At 34.4% G+C, this 23,229-nt stretch overlaps 1 protein-coding gene across 1 annotated transcript in view; it reads right to left on the reverse strand.

Moving 5' to 3' along the window:
* Positions 1-23,229, reverse strand: part of OSBPL1A (oxysterol binding protein like 1A) — a 60,734-nt gene continuing 37,505 nt past the window's right edge. Inside the window, exons 18-28 of the mRNA XM_015821961.1 lie at positions 15,767-15,842; positions 14,562-14,696; positions 14,059-14,156; positions 13,543-13,725; positions 12,998-13,105; positions 12,642-12,731; positions 12,312-12,438; positions 8,857-8,973; positions 7,225-7,348; positions 6,041-6,131; positions 1-1,240 (exon numbers count right to left, since the gene is read on the reverse strand). Of these exons, the coding sequence (XP_015677447.1) occupies positions 1,138-1,240; positions 6,041-6,131; positions 7,225-7,348; positions 8,857-8,973; positions 12,312-12,438; positions 12,642-12,731; positions 12,998-13,105; positions 13,543-13,725; positions 14,059-14,156; positions 14,562-14,696; positions 15,767-15,842 (1,252 nt within the window). The 3' untranslated portion in view covers positions 1-1,137. The remainder of the gene's footprint in view (positions 1,241-6,040; positions 6,132-7,224; positions 7,349-8,856; positions 8,974-12,311; positions 12,439-12,641; positions 12,732-12,997; positions 13,106-13,542; positions 13,726-14,058; positions 14,157-14,561; positions 14,697-15,766; positions 15,843-23,229) is intronic.

Raw genomic sequence — 23,229 nt, forward strand, 5'->3', positions numbered from 1 at the left:
AACAGGACAGCGAAAGCCTTTATTTAATAGCAATAAAATATTCAGTTAACACTATTTCCAAACCATACTTAAATTATACAAGAGCAGCAGTCCCTCTGGAATTTCTGTACCCCATATTATACAAACATATAATTTAATAAAGGTTAAAGCACCCCAAACGGGTAAATTTGCTCTGTACAATAGTCTCTCAAATGCTTTTGAAATGTACACACTTCCTTCTAGGGTTTGTTGTGGCCCCATAGATCCAGGTGCTTCTCTTTTCTCTGTAATGTCCCAACTTAATTTCATAGAGCCCTTCTTTGTGTGGATAAGGACTCCGTGGCCTTCCAGAGGTCGAACCACAGCTCCCATCATTCTTGACTGCTCACAATGCTACCAGGGCTGAAGCCCAACAATATTCAGACTATATTAGTGCACTGCAGTTTGTTTTTAAAAAAATACTTATCTTAGTTCAAATTAAACTTTTAAAGATTTAAATGGCTCTTAATTCCTTAAAAGATAGCATGGTAATAAAACATGAAAGAGAAAATTCAAAATATCGCACTAAATAGGAAAAGACATTGCTAAGTGATTTTATGCATTAATCCAATTTTAATTAAGTAGTAGTAGCTTGGTGCAGAGAGTACAAAATAAAATTATAAATGAATTACCTATGATCCTGCATTTTATTAATGGAATGCTGGCTTCAGGAAGTTGACTAATTCTTACCCAAATTGTCATGCCCTTCTCATGCTTTAAGCCACAGAATATTATAAGTTACAGATGATCATTTGTTACTGGGTTGAGAAGAAATGCCATGTTTTTCATTATATGCTATTATAATTATTATTCACCAAAGAGAAAGTCAAAATCAAAGGCATTTTTGTTTTCCATTTAACCTGTAATTGATCTTTAGTTCACAAATATGAGTAGCAGTCTCCTTGTCTCTCCCAAGTACAACACCAGTGATTAATCTATGTGCAAATACATCTTGCATTCTAGGGAGAACAGCCTTGAGCTACACTGTGACAGGAGCACCAAAACGTATTCAATTGCAACCTGTCCGATTTTAATTTTTTTTTTCTAAGAATACAGGCATAAAGAAAACACTGAAAACTGATTTAAGACTTGTGTTAGCCTCAGAATTTCCAACGCATTTTAATAGATATCGGGCAAGTTGAAGTAGTTTCTGTCCCAGTAGTTGCCAGAATAAATCCAGTCATGTCCGCCAGTGTGAGGATTAGGACCTTGATGAAACCACCTGAAAGAGAAAAACTGCTTACGGAAAGGAAACTGGTGTATATTCTGTTTATGAGGAAATTTAAACTGCCATAAGCTCAGAATAACCAGAAAATTCACTAAATAATCATCACCCTGATCCTTAGAAAGGCTTCCTGAACTACTTATTGCTATTGATCTGTTGAAACAAAGGTAAGGGAAAAGACAAAGGAAAGCTGAGTGGCATTTATTTTTAATGAAAATGTGTAAATGAACTAACAATGTATTGTGGTAAAGATAAAAAGCATTTTGAGGTAGTCCTCATTTAGTAACTGCCTTGGATAGCAAATGATTGGAAATACAACAGTAATAAACTGTAATTAAAATTAATTTTCCAATCAAAGCAGGCATTTACAACAAAAGCTTTCAGTGTGAAACTGATTAAGGGCTGGTCAGTTTTAGGCATAGCGGTGGCCAGAGGGTTCTAATGAACTAATTAAGTCCATAGAGCTGAGCTTATTAACTTTGGGTTAATGCTTTTGTGGGAAGCCTGGACTCTGAAGAAAACCAGCTCAGGAAAAAATAGCTTGTTTACGTAAACTCTCTGCCTTGTGAGGAGGCAAGCAAGTAAGCAATAAATAAATAAATAAAAATAAAAAAATGAAATAAAAATAAAGTAATTTAGGCACAGGACACTGTACCAGAGAACTTAATCTAAATGAGACAATCTTTGCAGAATCTCTCAGTCATATGTTTACTTGATGACCACTCTGCTTAATAACCGAGTTGTAGGAACCAACTGAAATCACTAAAGGAGGGCTACCTGTATTTTATCAAGCTGGTAGGGAGTGTGGGAAGAAGGATAGTTTGGCAAAAAGTCTGTTGTGGAAGAAGCTTGGGAGTGCTGGTTTTACTTTTCCTTCTTATCCACACACTTACCCAAAGAACTAGTAGGGCAGGGAAAAATGTCAGCTCTGAAGCCAGAAGAGAGGCCACAGAAGCTTTGGAAACTGACTGAAAAAGCCCATCTCTTACCTTGGTCCCCCTTTAATCGTGGCACATATGGGACCAACTAGTGAATTTTAAGCTAGTAATTCAGTGGAAACCAAAGAAGTGGGTGTCTTCTCACATTTGTGAGAACAGAATCTGGTTTCAATAAAAAATGCATCCATTATTAAATAGAGAACCTGATAGGAAAACAAAGATAATCCTCAGAAGAAATAGTAGAAGGACTAGTCAATCGACAAAGAAAAAAGCTTCACAATAATCTCGGCTGAATGGAAAACAACCAAATTTGATAAAAGGAACTTTATTCATACTTATGGCATCACTTGTTATTTTTTAGGCACCATAAATAATCTTAAGCCTTCAATGCAAATCCAAACATGTCAGCATAGTAACAAAAATGCTATTAGAAGAGAGTCTGGGCCACTGGCTGATGTTTAGAAAAAGCAAAACATAATACACTGAATTAACAAAGTATTAATAAACAGCTAAGAGTACAGCATGTCGAGAGAAATTCATGCCAACTTTTTTAATATGGCAACATTTTTTAATATGAAGGCAAAGTCAGAAAGGCACATAAAACTATTAAATTGAAATTAGGTTCTGACATGGAAATAAATAGAATAACATACAGAGGCAAAAAAATGTTCAAGAGTGTCTATAATAGATTCCTAGTATATAAATCCGTCCATATACTAGAAAATAAAAAGAAGACATGCATTCAGCAACTGTATTCAAATTTAGATTCCTACCTTATTTCTTGATAAGCCTATTTAAACTTTCAGGATCAAAAGCTGACCTGCAAGGTTTCTTGGTGCCAGGGGAACTGAAGCACCAATGTCAACAACCACTGTGGTGGTTGTAACCTGCTGCTTCAGCAATCATATTTTCCATTTTCAAGCCAGAGACCATTTGCTCCAAGCAGCAACACTGCATGTAACATACCCAGCATAATGTACAGTATTATGGACTGAAAGAAAAGGGCCAATTTTCCAGGCTATTTCCAACATCTTTGTATAACGTCTGTAAACAGATACGCTCTGCAGCATTATGAAGGATTAAGAAATACCCTTAAAAAATCTTTTTAGAAGTCACAACTATGCACTTCATAATAATGAGTAAGATACATTTATTTACTTATTAAATAAATGTATATGGCCACCCAACACATACGTGGTGACTCTGAAGTTTGGAGTTTATTTAATACGAAGAAGTAAAGTTTGTATAAATGTACATATACATATTAAGGAGTAAGTGTGCAAGTGGAATAAGCAGGGCTTTTGGAAACCTTAAAATAATAAAGCCATTAAATTTTTTTGCAGATGAGGGCACGAACCTTGATTCCCGTCTTCCAGCCCAATTTCTCTAGAATGCTTGGCCCTTTGCTGGAGATGACGAGAAACCCACAGCACAATCAAGTAGTCATGTTTTTGTGGATATCAACAATGAATCATTGTTTTAGTTGCTCCCTGATTCATTGTAATGACGGTGCACTTGTGTCCAAGCCTGAATTATATCATGCACTACTAAGAGTAGCACAAAGGCCACATTTTTGAAAATCATGATGAATGCTTCTCTTTACCAAAGTAAAAACCTAAGAATATCTTCCACCGCAAAGGTAAAGGAAGGAAACTAATTTCAAAAGAAATGTTGAATGCCAAGCGTGGCACTGAAATGCTAAAAAAGCATTTGTCATATGATGTTACTTTTGGTTGTTTTACAGTTAAAACTATTCATCCCATTGTTCTTTGCACACAGCCAGGATTATCCTGATACATCAGCACTGTTTGCAAGCAGTTAACAGGCTGCTGAAAGGGTTGAAGGAACAGCAATATCACTTTCAAGTCCAAATTGAAGCCACTTCAAAAATGGAGCATAGGAAAGTATTTGAAAAAAAAAAAAGATTTGGTTCCCTATAAATATGCCTATTTTCCCTTATTTTCATATGGATCAATATATTTCATACATGGGGGTTTACAAGATAACTCTATGACTTTATCATTGTAGCATCTCTGCAGAAAGAGATTTAAGTTTCTGATTTTAAACATGTGATCCTAGATTTCTGGAGAAGATTCAGATACTGTTTTGTAACCCTTTCTATTCTTTACTGCACAGAGGAAACATTAAGAGCTATCAATCTGATAACAACCCTAAACCAGATCTGAATAAAAATGCAATCTGACTGAAATATTTTATAATCTACTTTATCCATAACAGCAATATTAGAGCAAAGGTATGAGCAAATTGTGGTAACTGCATAATTATGAATTTTTAAAAGAAGAGACTGGACGGCCATTTGTCTGAAATGGTATAGGGTTTCCTGCCTGAGCAGGGGGTTGGACCATATGACCTCCAAGCTCACTTCCAACTTTATTACTATTATTATTATTGTTGTTGTTTTTGTTATTATTATTTTATTAATATTGTACCTTAAACTTAATATTGTACCTTTCTAATGAAAAATGTAGATACTCCTTGCTTAAAGACTGTGTCATTCAACAATTGCTTGAAGTTACAATAGTGATGAAAAAATTTTATGACTGATGCTAACATTTATGTCCTTTGTTGCATCCTCAATCAAGTGATTGACATTACAGTCAATACACATTATCCTGTGATTGACTTATTGCTTTTCTACCCCTGTCTTTGCAAAGAGGAGTGTAGAGACTGGAGAGGAAGGGATTACAAGAGAGTAAGTAGGCACACAATGGGGACTGCACTGGGCTGTTTGCATAATGTGCTGGTGGCTACCAATGCTATCACATTCCTTTCAATGTGTATTGTTTGTCTGCTTACTCTCTTATAATCCTTCTTCAATGAATGCTAATGCAAACATTAATTCTCTTCTTGCTAATTATCCCAGTGTAGGGAATGGTTAGGAGGCAAACAAAAGCCAAAAGTGTGAAACTAACTAGTCTTGTCAGTTTTGAGCCAGTATTGCTGGGTAAGTATTTGAAGGGCAGTGGAATGGGGGAAAGAAAAGCATAGTCTGGTTGCTTAATATCCCACTTAGTGACTGATTCACTTAACGATAGGACTGCTGATCCAAATGTGGTTGCTTAATTTGGACTACCTGTACACCAGATGCTTAAATATACTGTTTAAATATAAAGAACATTACTGGAGTGGTACAGAGATTCAGAAGTGCCCCTTCCAAATACATCATGGACTGAATGCAGAATAAGATAAGTTTCCCAACAGAAAGCTCTTAAAGTACCCACATTTGTTATTTTAAGCAGTACATTATGTAAGCAGATAGTCTTGTTACCCCCATAATCACAAATCAATTATAAATTAAAATCCAATTTTTAATTTATATGATTGTATACAATTACATAATCATACCAACACAATTTTATTTAATGGACTTCACAACTAAATAAGAGTGATTTTTTGATAAATGGCAATGAAATTCAAACTCTTCTCCATAGAATCTGAAATCCATTAACCTGAGATCCAATAAATTTAGATTTTACATATTTTTGTAAATTCTTGAGTAATATCACTAATAAGTGATTGTGTATTGCTAACCAAAAAGCTAATTCTTTCCCTGAAAAATCAGAAGGTAATGCTAAATCAAACCTTTTGAAAGCTTTACATGAAGCAAGAGTTACTATATAAAGAAGCTCTGAATCAGATGAGCAGAATATTGACCAGCTATTGTACAATCTTCAATATACTGCAAGCAAATGAGTATTGCCATTTTTTAGAATAATTCTAAGAGCGCAACACCTCACAAGCAATTTATCTCTCAATGGTAATATTAAGCAAATTTAAACAAGAGGCTATGTTCAAAGCAATTTTGTCCATTATCATGAACTTAATTCTGTTTACTAACCTTGTCTTCCAGTCTTCCTCTGATTTAGACCTGTTTTTACGAGCAGTTCTTTGTTTTTCTTCAAGCCTTTTCTTTTCTTCACTGGCTACATCTACCAAAAGTTTTTTTTTTTAAAAAAAGGGTTAGTGGTGAAACAGGATGTATAAAATTATAATATATTAGAATAATACTTGAGCGGTAGCAATATATAAATTCAATGATAATAATTCATAAATGATTTTTTGATTAGTATAATTTATACTAAATTATTAGTATAATTTATACTAATAAATACTAAGTATAATTTATTAGTATAATTTATACTAAGATTTCTGCACATTTCCATAAACTTTACTATGCAGCAGATTATCAACAATAAATTAACCCTTTTACCTTCTATGCTCCAAATAAATGAGTTGCCTAATTTGAAATATTTGGTATGTATTCCTCTTTTCAAGGTTAAATAACAGCTTTTTTACTTTATACATTTACAATATTTTAGTATATAATATGCATATTTGTTTATATAAAAGGAATAATTTTAACAGCATTGTTACAAAAAAATCAAACAATCCCCAATACAAAATTCTGTTTTCATGAGAAAGGCAAGCTAGAGCAATGTTTCTCAAAGTTGGCATCTTTACTCAAAAGCTGAACTCATCTTAAAATTGCAAAGTTTGAAAAATACTGAAATTTTCACCAAGACAGGCAACAGTTTATCATTTATATAGAATAAAAACAGAAAAACAAGCTGCCTTATTGATTGTGGCCTGGAAAGAGTCAATGCAAAATATTCTTAAACAAGGTTTCAGTTATTTTCCTAATTAAAACTAGACATAAGACTACTGCAAATTCTTTGCAGGGAATCTGTATAAGCATTTTTTTTTTAAAAAAAAAAATTAAAGCAGTTGTGTTTTTTTCCAGGCTTATGTAACTACTTCAGAAGTTGCTTCCAGCTGCCTCCGCCAAATGCATGTATGGGGAAACACCTAGGAGCAGCTGTGTGAATTCAAAAAAGATGTGGCTGTTTCAGTTATTTGAAAAGAAGTGCCTTGTGTTCCAAAGCACAACTTTATTGCACTATTTTTTTAATTTACTAATGTATGTGTATCAACAAGTTTTCTGTAAAACATGATTGCAACAATAGACTTAAATATTTCAACATTCTTATGTCAAGAAACTTTAAACCGAGGCTATTGAGTTACCTATTTCACCATTTTCCATAGCTCTTATATCTGGCCTTAGCCTGCAGTCAGTTTTGGGAATAATACTTTCCATTTCCTGATCCAATTCATTCAACATCATAGCAAAGGTAGTAAAGTTGTACATCTAAAAAATAAAATAAATAGCTTTAGAATGTTCCTTCTATAAAGAAATATTAGTTGTTAATATGTTTGCAACAAGCAGTGTTTCTCAACCTCAACAATTTTAAGATGTGTGGACTTCAACTCCCAGAATTCTCCAGCCAGCATTCTGGCTGAGGAATTCTGGGACTTGAAGTCCACAAATCGTAAAGTTGTTGAGGTTGAGAAACACTGCTTAAAGAAAGTATCCAATCAAATTGTTGAGGAACCTTTTTCTATATTTCATTACATTAAAGTGGGCTAGAGCAGGGGTCCCTAACCCCTGGCCCACTATCAGGCCATGAGTCATTTGGAACCAGGCCACAGAAGCAGTGGGCAAGCTTGTGCACATCCCTACTTGCACGAGCAGTGAGCGAGCACATGCTCCATTTGTGTGAGTGGCGGGCACGTGTGCCAGCCACTCACGCAAATGGAGTTGTGTGCATGCTTGCCCACCACTCGCGTAGAATCATCCTCTCCCACCCCCACCAGCCTACAAAACTGGAAAGGCTGGGGAACACGGCTAGAGGAAGGAAGTGATCTTTGTTTGCTTGTTTATATTATTATTTTTACAAATAACTCAAGGTGGCAAACATAACCAACATACTCTTCCTCCTCCTATTTTCCCTTTAACAACAACCCTGTGAGGTGAATTGGGCTGAAAAGAATGACCACCCAGCTGGTTTTCATGGCTAAGGTGGGAATTCATCGTCTGTGACTTAACCACTATACCAAACTGGCTCTCTGTTTCTACAGTATGAAAAGTATGCAAAAAATCAAAGTTATTGAAGAGGCACTTGAACCGTAGAAAAAGACAAATTTTAGATGAGTATTTAGACAAATATTAGATGAATCAGAAACTGGTAGCAGGCATTTACCAGAATGGGGGTGCCCTCTTAAAAGAAAAAGTGGGTGGGGTTTTAATTGCTTTCAATTTGGAGAAAGAGCTTTTTGTATGCATTAGAACCCAAACAAAATATCTTCCCCTCTGACACCCAATTTTATTTATCTTTCAGGAAACTGCATCTTCATTGTTTTCACTCTGGAATTTGGCAACACAATTTTCGGAGCTCCAACAATAAGGTTCAAAAGTAACTCCTGGACTTCTCACAAGTAAAGAAGAATGGTCTTTCCTGTTTCAATGTTAAAAAAGTAGAATCCTAACTAGTACTAAGAGGAAAGAAAATAATGCAAGTGATAATCTTCAGGCAAGTAGGCTACTAATGCAACTCTACTAGTCACTGCTTCCATTAAATAAACTAATTATGTTTAGTTTTCCCCCCACTTTCTTCACTGTGTAATTTTTGACAGTAAGACTGACAAAAACGTAGACCAATGTTTCTCAACTGTGGCAACTTAAAACGTGTGGACTTCATGTTCCAAAATTCTGATCCAGCTTGCTGACTGGGGAATTCTGGGAGATGAAGTCCATATATAAGTTGGCCAAGGTTGAAAAATACTGATGTATACCATTGGATATAAGGCTCCCCTCACCTGTGTTGAGTTTGAAGGCCTTGGAGCTATTTTCCACAACAGCACACTTCCAGGGATCACACATATACTTTCACATTCTGGCAAGGGCATCTCATCCGGCTCATCAGAATTGCCTGTCTACAACATAGTGTGAAAAACAGCACATTACACCCAGAAATAACATTTTACTGCAGCTCTGTAAACATAATGCAGCTCTATGAACAACCATATAAAAAGGTGAAGGTTTCCCATGTTCAGTTGCGTCCCATTCTAAAGATTGGTGCTCATATCCATTTCCTAACTGAGGAAGCTAGCATTGCCCAAAGATGCTTCCTGTTCATGTGGCTGGCATGACTATATGCTGAGGCACACGGAACACTGTTACCCTCCCACTTATGTTTTTATCTATTTGCATGCTTTTGAACTGCTGGGTTGGCAGAAGCTGCGGCAAGAACGCGACCTCATCCTGTCACTGGTGCTTGGGTCTCCAACTGCCAATCTTCTGGTTGACAAGCCCAGCACCTTAACCACTAGGCCACCGCACCCCTGTACAATTATATAAATAACTGCTAAAAGAGCATCTAGAACTTGATGTCTTAAAATTTTTTATCGATACCATGTTTATAATGACAAACAAACCTTTAAGGCAAATGGGTAATAAAAATGAATAATTCTGAAGATTTGATAATAAGGAAGGCATGTTCAAGTTTAGAGATGTTTCACTGGTTTGGTTGCACTATTGGATTATTCACTTTGCCTCTGTTGGCAAATATACAGGAAAACAAACAAGTTAACAGAGAAGAAAAGGGTCCTCTTTTAATTAAGCAGGACTAACAACAAGGGGAGGCTAATGTCAAGTCCTTCCTATGGCCAGCAGAAAAAGGCAATGGACTGGCCATCAACTAGCTTCTGAAGAAGCCAGAGAAAGATAAGTCCCTGCCTTGGCAGTCAACTGAGAAATCAAGAGTAGATGAGGACTTTAAAAAACCCGAACCTGTGACTGACCCTTCATTTTTTCTGCCCTCCTAGGCATGCCCTAGAAAGCACATCTACTTCAATAAATTAGATAGCTGGTAGGCTCTAATTCCAAAGCTAAAATTCTCCAAAACGTATTATTTTAAAGTACTCCAAAATGCTAGTGGGATATACTTGCCTAATCTGATAAAATACAATTGAGAATAACCAACATATGTTTGTAAATTTCAACAAGTATTTTGTCATGATCTTCTCCTACTTGAATTTTTTCTTTCACAATTCTTTCTTGCTTTCTAAACCATTTTGTTCTGCAGGTCCCAAACTAGAAATACCTGTCCTGCCTCATTTGCTTTTGAAGAGTTCAGTTCCTCCCAGGTTTTCATAAACAGCTTAAAATACCTTTGCTTTAGTTTAATATATACTAGTTACTGGCTTTTCTACTTTTTTGGATAAGAGTCATATTTATAAATAATTTAGAATAGCACCCAATTCTATTAAAATGTTACTAAACAAACATCAAGGCCTCAAATTTCAAACTATATTGGTTATTCTTTTCTTCATGGAACTTCATATAATGTGGTGAAAAGTTTGGTATAATATAGCTTATAGAAGAGTTGGATATCCTTTTGCAATTACTCATCTATATAAAATCATGTACATCATTATACAATGCTTAATACTTTCCTTTCTCAAACAGCCAATTCCCATGGCAAATTATTGCAACTAAGAATTTCAAAAATGGTTTACGATACAAGCCATGAGCCAAATACATAAAATGCTTGTATGTACCTAAATATTTTGAATTTATAATTTCTTTAGTCTCCATGTATGGAAAAAAACAAACCTATACATTTATCATACTTCATTTATATGGAATATTCAAATTTAAATACCCTCAGTGATAATTTATATAGATCAAGCCATGGTACATTTAAGCCTTTGTAGTGGCAGATGAAAAAAAAAGTGAGCAGATGAAATTAGAAAACTTTAAAAGTTTCTAAAAGAACCTCAACTTTAAATCTCTCACATAAATTGAGTTGTGATATTCTATATCTTTTCTGGCTACATAGTGCTTCAGGACCAAGCCAAAGCTTTTATTGTGGGTATTTTGCTCCAAAGTTGTAGCAAGTTTTTATTTAACCATATTTGTCAAAATAAGTAAGAAGAAAAGCATAATATTCCTGTATGTGTTCCTATTCCCCTGGAATCAGCAGAAATATCATTTGAAGGCAACAATACATTCTATAGTCTTTCTGTATTTCCTTAGAATATCATTGACATGTGACCGATAACACAGGTACCACGTGAACTATTGAGTACTATTAAAATGAAACTATTAAAATGAAAACACTCTGAATGGACATAAATAAATACTTGTTTTGACTTGAAAACAGAATCAGCCAAAAGTGAAATTTGCTCTTAAAAAGATACCATTGAAACCAAAAAGACTTAATGTTCAGCTTTTGGCTGGATTCTACCTTGGTAAATAAAAAATTACCTTTAGTTTGAATAATGAGTTGGGCTGAGAGAGTGTGATTGGTCCAAGGTCACCCAGTTGGCTTTCATGACCAAGGTGGGACTTGAACTCACAATCGCTTGCTTTATAGCCCAGTGCCTTAACCACTAGACCAAATTGGCTTTTTTCTGCATTATTTGACAAAACCCATAGCAGACATAGTCTGGGACATTTAGAGTTCTACAATCCCCTATCTTAAAAAGAAAAAAAAGAAACCCACAACTTTTAATGATAATCTATCTTGCAATAATTAATCTATGATCAAAAGCAAATAACATTATAAATGTAATGGAAATAAAGAACCATTGCTTATTTTAAAATATTTCCAAAGGTTTCTAAATTTACACTTACTAGGTATTAAGCAAGTCATTCAAGCAACTAATTTGAATGACTATCTGAAGTTTATTAATGTGAATACTTGCGTTCCTCTTACTTTTTTTATCTGTTGTTGTCTTTAGTCTCTTTTAATTTTAGTATCTGAATTATTTAATAGAAAAAATGTAAGCCAAGCTCCATGTCTGTCAGTCTGTCTATCTTTTAATCTAATCTGTTTGTATTTTACCCTATTGCTCAAAAGTCTTCTTCCTAGTTACTGTGTCAAAAAGCCATCCATTCACCTAATTACAGTATTGGCACTGAATTTGCTGGCTTTCATGAAACTAGTATTAAGTAGATTTTACAGTTATATCAAAAGTGAAAACTAGTCTGATGTTGGTTAATAAGTGAGAAATGTAAATGAGATGAGAGGGAACTATGATAATGAAATCTCTAGTGATTATCTGAACTGGCCCATAGTGTGTGCTAGTCATTGGAACCCCAGAAAAGTTTTAACGTATTTGGACCTTTTTGAGAAAGTATAGAGTTTACGGAATAATTTTCAAAATCATGCATATTTTCCAACAGTTAGTCCGGAACAGAATACTTATTCTTTCAACATTTAAAGAGAAATTACTGTTGTTACTCTATTTTTTAGTATTAATAATACCTGTTTATTGTTTTTCTTCTCTTCTGTGTTTTTCTTGTCATTCTTTTTGTAAGCTTCAAATGTAGTAAGATCGACACTGTACAAACACTCAGTCCATTTTCCGTAGAGTGCACAAAGTTTCTTTTTGCTGTCAAAGCCCCCCCAAAAACAACTAAGTTTAGAAACATTAGAGTGTTTTGGATTAGCTGTTACTATTTTGTATCAAAGTTACATAAAGCAGAAGCTACAGAATGTTCCCAATACTGTATGTGAACCACATTACCAAACAATTTAAACCTTTGAAATATTTATTTCTCTTCATATATTTTAGTAATACATGGTTTTATTTACCTTTTATCTTGAATGTAGCCTTCAACTTTGTGTAGTTCTTTTCCAAAAAGGCCACAGGGCTTGAAGTTTAGCATGCATTTTTCACCGGTTCTATGAAAGAAATATTAAACATCTTAAATATACTACCTTATCCTTGAAGTGTACTACTAATAGGACTTTTAAAAAATAAAGAAAAAAGACCTCAACTTTGATTGTTCAGCATGGATACTGGTTTTCTGATCTACTAGTGGTAATTATTTCTTTACAGTGACAACTTTACTTGTTTATTGTTGTCTTGAAATTAAAGTTGTTGTTCTATTAATGTTAAATGTGAAGCAAACTTAATTGTCAAACCAAATAGTAAATTTCCAACTTACGTGTAATTGGTTATTTCCATATTTCCATATTGCTCAATCCAAAGTTTGCCAACAATAATATTATGTACACAGCATGTAGGATTCGTCCATGTATATGCCTCATTATGTCTGAAAAGGAAAATAATAAAACCAATTAAGATTTATATAAGGCTTTTAAAATGACTGTATAATCTTAAAAAGTGCATAAATCAAGATATTAATTTATTCTTTCCCATTAGCAATATAACAGCAAATGTGATATCACTCACACACAAATGTTGACATTATGTTTCCCATAGCACAGATAATCCAGGAAAAAAGATCTGATATGAGGAGGTTGTTTTCTTAATATAATAATATGAATTCCTAAAAACATGGCAATTTCAGCATAGTTCAGTTATTTTCAATCTAAAAACATTACTCTATGTAGTTTCCTGCTTGTCAAATAACAATCATATATACTTTACTATTGTTTGTGTTTATACAATGGATTAAATTCCATTCATTCTATGTCTGCATTGCTTGCAATTTCTAATCTAGCCCAAGATTAATACTGACCAACTTACTCAAGAAGCTTTAGAGTTATTATTCCCTTTGGTTCTGCTTCAACACTCTTTCCCCAAAACTTGAGTTTAGGATAAATGGAACCATGAAATACGAAGTCATTATTCAGTCCTTCAGCATAAATAGCACTGATTGGTGGGTGATGACTAACTTGTTCCGAGATGAGTCTGAATCCAAGATCCTCTCTATGCAGGGAAATAGTGATAATTAGCAATGTTTATCCACAAAATGGGGTAAAACATAAACATTTCTATATCAATTTTTATCACACAAAAATCAAAATTGTAATTATTACTGGAATATTTGAGGGCAAGCTATGTTTTTTTAATATACCAATAGTACTAAACTACGCAGAAAAGGCATAAAAGATAATTCCCAAATGAAGACTTTAACTAATCTAGCTACTAAGTAGGGAGCCAATACTTTAACACTGCATAAACCACACGTGGGCTAATTTTGTCTTTCCACTTCATGCCCAAGAAAGAATACTTGGAACAGTTTGAGAGTACATTTATTACCTGACAAGTTCATATGTCTCTCCAAGTAATGGATTGAATGGCTTTCCTGTACGCTCCCACTGAGAGGCTACAGCCGAGACAGCAAAAGCAGCTACACACTGTTGAAAAAGCAATTTCATAAGTTATTTCTACTGACTTTCACTAGGAAAATCTTATTTAGGCTGCAGCTTTTGAAGCATCAATTCTGATAAAGTGAAACCAGTCTCATTTGACTCATTCTCAGCTTCTAATGACTATACAATCTGATTCTCTTCTCATATGGAAAAGGTAGTGAGAAACATTTAAAACATTAAAAAGATTAAATTATCACCATTGCTTTTTAAGAAGTTAAACGAATCTGCTTAAAGCTAAGTTGCAGGTCAGATATTCAGTAGCTTCACTTTTTTAATATCACTGTAAAGATCCCATTATATTTTATTTCTTCAAATAGCCTTCACTTAAATTCATAAGATTTTCTAGAAATAAAAAACCCAACTATTTTCCAACTCTTGAGATAGAAGTACCTTCATTCTTTCAACTGGGTCAGAAAGCAAGCTGGCTTTATGAATTAAGTATGTATGCTCCATGTATTCTGTCAATCGCTGTAGGAAACTCAGGGGCTCATTAAAAATTACTGGCATAGTGATCTTGGACAGCTCCTAGAAGAAATTTAAAAGAAATATTACAAAGTGTGTGTGGATGTTTATATAACTACTACATTACTAATGTGTGAATAGTTTCGGTTTCCATATAAACCAAGTTAGATTATTAGCAAAAGAAGTAAACATGAACCTAGATATAAATTTATACCATTAATTTAAAGAAAAGCCAATATGGCTTGATGAGTATTATATTCAAGTCTAGAGAAAAGAATTGTATATCCACACTGAATCTGATGATTGTGATTCTGGACCACTGTACTCTGAGTCTGACTACTTTCACGGGGTTTTTGCAGTGATAAAAGGGATAAGCAAGAGAAGAACTAACTGTGCATAGCATGAAGGCAAGATAATATGTAGACTATATTATTGTAAAACCAAAGTTACACAAGAATGGAAAGATCAAGTCCTTATTAGTCTCTGCTTTACAGTGTCTAACAACGACTTGAGCAAATATTTAGGACTCTTCAATATGCAATAGTGCAATGAATCAATACTGACTAGGTGACTTCCCTTGTGAAGTACAGTACCTAATTAATAAGCACTATATATATTTTTAAAAAAATCCAAAATATTCTATTAACGTGCATGTAGGATATTTAAGATTTTCAAACAACGTCCTGGCTGACAGAACAAATCTACAGTTTCTCAGTGATCTTGCCTGAAACTAATGGAAAAATGGGAAAAAATATATAACTGACCATAATCTCACTTCATCTTTGCAGGAAAAAGAATCTGTGGCCTAAAATTTCTACAATGTTTCCTTGATAGTGGCATTTCCTCCACTCTGTATCAAAGTGCCAAAACAAATATACATTTTGTATTTCACAAAGTTATTTTGTTTTGGAAGACTACACATATTAGAATTTTTCAATGATATCAAGTGTTTTGGACATCTATATACATTTACAGAAGGTGAAAGGATTTGACAGTGTGGTGGAATAGGCTAGAAACACTCTTTAATGCATTCTAATTTATTTCAGAAATTCTGTGATTAAAACATAATGAAATCATAAATAATATGAATTTGTAATTAAAATAAGGCTCTGTTAAAAATCGTATTTACCTACCATTCCAATACACTTTCTCAAGATACTCCAAATACTGAAGTCATTTCTTGAAAACATTGGAGAAGGCAAGCTTGTTCTAGATTGGAGTGGAGGAAAAAAAGCTATTTAAGTCTTCAAAAATATGCTTCCAGATTAATTACACAGAATATACTTTATACTATTTAAAATAAATCCTGAACACAGGCCTATGTACTTTAGCAGTAGAAGTTTTAACAACCCTTTTTCTTCCACACCTCACTCATGAGGAATAAATTCTCAAGCCACAGTTATGCACCTTATTGTAAAATTTCCAACTGTGTGAAGCAAAAATGCACCTTTGGTTTTGAGACAAGTGCAGATAACTGATTTGATGTGAGCCTTATTAGCTCTGGAGACCTCTTAACCTTCTTTATGTGTGTATCAAACTCCCAGAATTCTCAGTCTCTCTTGCTACCTAGAATTCTAGAAGCTGGTTTACACTATAGGAAGTTGTTCAAGTTTAATTACTTGTTTATAAAGATTTCCATCCCACTCAGCTCTTAGGAGTCCCAATTGTTTACACATAAAAAGTATTCTAAAACTTGTAAGTAACAGATGCCAACATGTTTTTTTGTGCTATTGGAGCCTCCCATGAATGAGTGAGCATGTGCCAAACAACTGAACCTTTTGGTCCCCCCCTCCCCGCCCCTATTTTGGAAAGGTTTTTAAGGGCTTAAACTAAATGTTTTAAAAACTCTGAGCTCCTTCAAAGCACTAAAACTGTTCCTCACCCCGCCCAATTTTGGAATTCAACCTTTGACAGTGTGCAAAGCTTTATGGAATATTTCAAAAAGGAAAATTGCCCACTCCTAAAGTAAAACTGAGGATCACGGAGACCTATCTGTAGGTTCCTCCAATGTAGTTATAGTTTAGTAAACTGTAGGGTTGGGAAACTGTGTTAAATTCTTTGCAATCAAATCATTTCAGTGGTATTTACTCACAGTCAATATTATTATTATTATTAATAGTCAATAATATGAACTGAATCCTATCAGCAGAAAAATCAATTAGCTAGGGAATACCCTCTGCTGGAAGGGCAAAAATAGTTCTGAATAGCCATCCCTGCATCCCAATTTGAGGAGACTATATACTGTACATATACATATCTACACACATACACTTTTCCCCCCATACATGTACGTTTATAAAATCTCCAAAACTAATCTGAAATTGTACAAAAAAGGGAACTCATGGTCACTGTTCAATTGTTTCTTGCAAGTCACTCCAGAATACAGTTGAGCTTTGCAGCATAACTCGTCCTGCCCCTGCAAGATAACTGTGACCTTCCCCAGTTATAGCTTGAAGCAGAGAAGCCCAGAAAACTAGCTTCATGGAGCCCATAATGGTCAGAAAAAATGAACATGCATATTGTGCAGGCTGTAAAAGTTCTTTATGCCACTAGCTCATTTTCAGAAAAGTTTCCTTTTTACATGTCTGTATTGAGTGACCTGGACCCAAAAACCTTCAATTTTTTTCGCAAATTAGGAAACACTGATTTTTTTTTAATCACCAGAACTTCAAAAACCCATCACCATACTAATAAATGATTAATTTTTAACCAGGGATATGGCTATGCAATCCTATGTTCAAATGCTTCATTCATTCAATTCTTTAGATGGATTTGGGTAAAGCCACTATGAAACTATCTTTCCAAGTAAAATTTATTTATTTATTTAATTTATATGCTGCCCATCTCACTAATAGGGCAACTTGAGGCGGCTTACAGAGCAAAAAAAGATAAACAGAAAAGCAATTAAAAATTTAAATCTATGCATATTAAAAAATTTAAAACTATGCAATTGAAGAATTGAGAAGAATTTGGCCATAAGCCCTTATGATAGAGAAGATTACATCTGCAGAACTAATTTCCAAAACACATTAAATACCAAAATAACAAAATCATAGCGTTGGCAGGGACCTTAGTTTTCTAGTCCAACCTTCTGCTAAGGAACAAACACTGAATGCTAAGAAAAACAAATAACCAATAATTGCATAAGCCAAGCACTCTTGAGTATATTAAAACAGAAGATAATCTTGAGGAACATGTATAGTTTTATTACTGTTTATGAAGAAATATCTCTAATTTAAAAGATAATTTATTCTATTTGTTTTAGCTATTGTATATACCATATTAATTAAGGTCACATAAATGAATTGCCTCCATATAATTCAACTGATATTTTGTGCTTTGGGATATCACAGAAGAAATCTACTGTTATTCTGGTTGAGTGATCAAGCAATGTTTAGTCCCAGCCATAGTGGAAATATATCAAACTAGACTGATGCCTGCTTTAAACAAAATATTGTCTAAGCCACAATTATTCCAAATCTTTGAAGGGACCACATTTTTACACACATTATTTAAACTCTAGAATGGCATGCAAAGGGTCAAATTTCCTACCTCAAATAAGTCAGGGGGAAGAAGTACAGAAGATTTTCTATCATCTTTTAGAACTTCCATAATTATCTAAAACAGAACTGTAATACTCTGTCCCCCAAATTTTCAATTTTTTGCCAAACCCTCCAATGATATTTTTCTAGACTTCTCAGCTGAGGTTAAGAAAAGCTTCAGAGAAAAAGTAACCTTTTATTCCCTCTGCTCCTTCAATTGCTTTTCTGTCTCTTGTAGGGTCCAGCAACTGCAGAAAATCTTCTTAGTCCCACTGACCCACTCCTAATATTTTTACAAAAAGTAATTCCCAAGCCTCCTTAAGTTCAATACTTCAGCCCCAACCCTCAGCAAATGTCTTCTTTTGGTTGGTTTTTGTCCAATTACTAGAACAATCCCGCTTACATTTTATTGAGCAATTACAACGAACAACAGCTTACACTGTCACCTGCATCCTAGATGAGCACTAGAATCATTCTCAAACTACTCTTATCTCTATTATTTTCCTGCCTGCATGCTTCATTGCAGATGATGCATGTTCAAATTTTCATGTCACGTTTTGCATTGAGTAGCATAGGAGAAGCCAAGCTGCCAGAAAAAGCAAATGTGATGGAAAATGTAGGAAGAAGAGTTAGTTCCTGCAACCTCTGATTAGCAAAATTGTTAAGACTTCATTAGACTGAATAAAGAAAAAACCAACATCATTCCAAAAGTGAAGATAGAATTGATCAGTGAATGGTCTTTTTAAAAATTGCACAGAAATACATAAATTGTTTTTGGCAGAATTTAATAATAGGTTTTTAGGCACTATCATTTTTTTAAAAAGCTTTTTATTTAATGTACCACATAAAATGTACAAGGCAGTCCCTTGTTACACCTGTATTATTTGTGTCCAATCAAACTTTGTTCAAAGAATTTGATGGATACTGAAAAACGTTTGAGATGTTTAGCCCTTGAAAAATATAAACAGTTCCAGGCTAAGTGGATAGAAGTCATAAAAACCTATATTTAAACTGTGGAGTATCTTCTTATGAAAATGTCTTCCCCCTCTGTTTAGAGGTTCTATCTTGAAAGAGTCTGTTAGCTAATTTACGAATACTATATCTGTGAAAAAAAGCAGTGGTCCTTTCACAGGATAGACCTGCATCCAGTAAACATTTTGATCTACTTGAAGACAGACAGGAAGTCCCTTTTATAGGACAAGTCCTTGATCCAGGATATCTGAAAGAAAATTCACAAGTGAGAGAAATGTTCTCCATTTCAGAAATAAGCTGTATGAAGATCATCAAAAGGAAAATTCCTTGCATTTATTTCAAACTTGGACCAGCAAGAAGTACAGAACATTACAGATGGATCTTTTTTTTCTTCACTTCACTATTAGAATTCATGAGAAGATATTATGAAAGGAGAAAAATAATAACAAAATAAATCATTTATAAATTTTAGCTGATAAAACACCTTTCATTTTATATTAATTGCTCATGTCTAACTAGCACCAAAACAAATTTTGAGCTAAAGGTAGTTTGCTAAAACAGAAACCACATGTGCATTTAAGGTGACAGACTTAACTTTTAATGCTTGTTTTAATATTTTTAATCTTATAGTTATTTTATACTGCTATTTATGACATTGTAAGATGCTCAGATTTGCTTGATAATGAGGTACATGGCACATAAATTTAATAAATAAATAAATAAACTATAAGATTAGGGCTTTAATTTCAAGAAATACATTTTTTTCATAATTAGTTTAGAGAAGACAACTACCACAAATACAGTTGCAATACAGTAAAGGACACATATTACTTTTTAGTATTGAGAGACCAAGAAAAGGACATGTGGTCCATTTAAAATTAATGCTTCAGAAGTGCTTCAAACTGAATTATTCCAAATATTTATGGCAGTTTCCCCATAACTGTTTGCAAAGCATTAAAAACAAGAATTGTTATAAAAATATTTCAAAGTCGCTAAAATGTTTTGGCAAGCTAAATAATATGTTTAGACTATACTACATTGAGCTGATCAATTTGAACAAAAAGATGGGCCAAAGATGCTTTTTCATGAGGCAACTGGACTTTCTTTTTTCTCTTTGAAGATGTTTTGCTTCTCATCCAAGAAGCTTCTTCAGCTCATCCAAGAAACTTCTTGGATGAGAAGCGAAATGTCTTCAAAGAGAAAAAAGAAAATCCAGTTGCCTCATGAAAAAGCACATTTGGGACAACCATGACCTGGATGACTGAGAATCTCCATGAACAACAAAAAGATGGAATATAAAAAAAAACAAGGGAACGTTAAATTGCTAGTGCTCATGAGAATCGAACAAAAAACATGCAAATAATATCTAGTTTGGTAATGAAACATTCAGAAATTATTTTAAAACAAGCTTGGAGAACAAACCATAGCCAAAAAACATTGCTTTGGAGCTTAATGGTCACAGAACTATGAAAATCTTGATAGGAGAGTCCAGTGGCGGGATATACAATAAATGAAATAAACAAATAAAGTAACATAAAATAAACAGCAGTGTATCAGCCATAAATTCAAGATCTGGTTTTAGGCAAATCTCTCTGCCTCTTTATATAATCACATTTGAATATTATTCCTATAAAAATGGGCCTCATCTTTTGATAGTAAAGGGCCACCTTCAATGTTTGGAAGGAGCACAGAGCCACGGAGGGTGGGCATTGGGTGTGGGACTGTAATGCTGCAAATGGCTGAAAATAATTTTTTGTTTTCATAGCTTTGGGGAAAGTTGTAGACTTGTATACTTGCTTTCTTAAACTATTTCAGGATCATTTCATGGCTTACACTAAAGCTTTCTGCCTCAAAATGGCAGTGACCCATATCATCAGCCATTGGAGTCAAAGGGATCCTGGGGGATAACAGAAAAAGGGACTCAGATACCTCAGATGTTCTGGGATGAAAGGCTCTTTAATATGTGAAACAGAACTATTATTGTTTTCTCATTATTACTGAATAGAACCTACTACAAAATGTTGCAATATAGTGTTTTCAAACAAGTTGGTACCTGGTTACTTTTTTCAGGATATTTCATTTCATTCCTTTTTTTTCTTCTTCAACTATCAGAATTTGTGGCCATTGCTGAGTTGCTTTTTTCACCCTTTTCTGCAACTTTGGAAATCTTCATATTCTTCTGTTTGACTCATGCTCTTCAGGCCTCAATGGTAGTACTACTCAGAGAATAAACCTTTTAGTGTATAGACATGCCAAAAAGGCAAACTTCTGGCCTGGATCAAAATTAGGAATTTTGAATGAAAACTCCCTTTTGAAATAGTGAAATTGGTAAGACACTGTTACCCATCAAGTGGAAAATACTGGTTTTGTTGCTCAGGATGGACATTAGATGCAGAGCATTAGCTGTTGATCATAATTTTGGTTTTGCAAATATTCCTGGTATTCTTAGCTTCTTTAACCATGTACTTTCAATATTATATATGTACAGAAAAATAGAACATGAAAACTATCTCAGTACCTTAGTAATAATCCAAGATTATATCAGTGACTCAGGAGGGTAAAAAAAGCACAGCAAAGCAAATCCGTCTTATGTTAATTTAGTTTTAGCTCCGTTGGTCATATCCAAGTCCATCTCGATCACATATTCACAGATAACACTTGCTGGATATCTTTTGCCTAATTGTGGTTTGTATGGCTATCTAACTCTGCTCAAAACAACAAAGTATGCTTTTATTCTTGGTTGAGTATGCTTACAAATCCTGGTCTGCTTAACCATGGTTTGAAACATTTGAACCTAGAATTCTATCTTGATTTATTCCCCTCACCTCTTGCTTATCTACAAAGATACTCAAGGAAGTGCAGTTTTAAAAACTGAAAACTTTATGTGGCTATTTCTTGCTTCTTCTTAGTATAAGATTATCAGATCTCTCTTTCACCCCATAAAACATAAATTTTTATAGAACGCAAACTAGCGATGCACAATTACAGATAAACATATAAAATACATATTGAGTTCCCATAAAAGAATGCCCACAAATAAATCCTTAAAAATATTCAAACACATGCTACAAACTATTCCACACATACACACAACATTGATACAAAAAGGCTAACTCTACCCACTCAACCCCCAACAAAAAAGCCAAAGCCAAAGCCAAAACAATTTATATATATAATTTTTACTTCCCAAAACACATTTATCAAATAAATCTAATTTAAAGAACCCAAAGACATACATCGTAATAACACAATCATCAGCCATACACATGCTAAAAAAAAAAACACCAGTTCCTCAAACTTTAAATTATTCAAAGACTAAATTGACTTTTCCAGCTTTGAGATGTTTGGATATTAGTGGAACAAATGGATAGGAAGCTGTTGAAACCATTAAATTTGTTTGGTTTGTTAAGTAATCTGACTTGCTCAGCAAACCTTGGTGACAAATCCTTAGAATGATCAATATTAAAAATGATTTCTTCCACAGTTTCCATTTCATTTTGCTCTGCACTCAGACCAATCACGACCAAGCTTTTCATTCTGATTTTTGTCTTAATCTAGGTTTGAGGTGTTTTTGAAGGCTGTCTTGCCTTCTAAACAGAATGGCTTGCTTCTCTGTTCATTTCACTTCACATACCCTTTATTGCTGTGGCCCAAATGTAAAGAAACATCTTTATATGTTATAGTGCAGTGGCGGCGAACCTATGGCACGGGTGCCAGAGGCGCCACTCAGAGCCCTCTCTGTGGGCACGTACACCGTCGCCCCAGTCCTAGGCCTTCAGCTGGGTTTTATAAAACCTTTTCGCTTTAGGCCTCTGCCACCGTGTACAAAAAAAAAAGGTTCAATCAATCAGTCAATTTCAACTTCTTGCAGAAAAAAAAAGATCTTGCAAAGTTGGAATTGATTGATTGAACTTTTTAGTCCCACCCAGTCTGCCGTTACCACCACAGCCATGCCCACCCAATGGGCACACCCAGCCAATGGGCCTCACCCACCCGGCACCCGACGATGCATAAGTGGGTTTTGGGTTGCAGTTTGGGCACTCGGTCTCTAAAAGGTTCGCCATCACTGTTATAGTGCTAAG

This window comes from Protobothrops mucrosquamatus, unplaced genomic scaffold (genome assembly GCF_001527695.2).
Source record: "Protobothrops mucrosquamatus isolate PMUCROS unplaced genomic scaffold, P.Mucros_1.0 scaffold_11, whole genome shotgun sequence".
NCBI classification, from domain to species: domain Eukaryota; kingdom Metazoa; phylum Chordata; class Lepidosauria; order Squamata; family Viperidae; genus Protobothrops; species Protobothrops mucrosquamatus.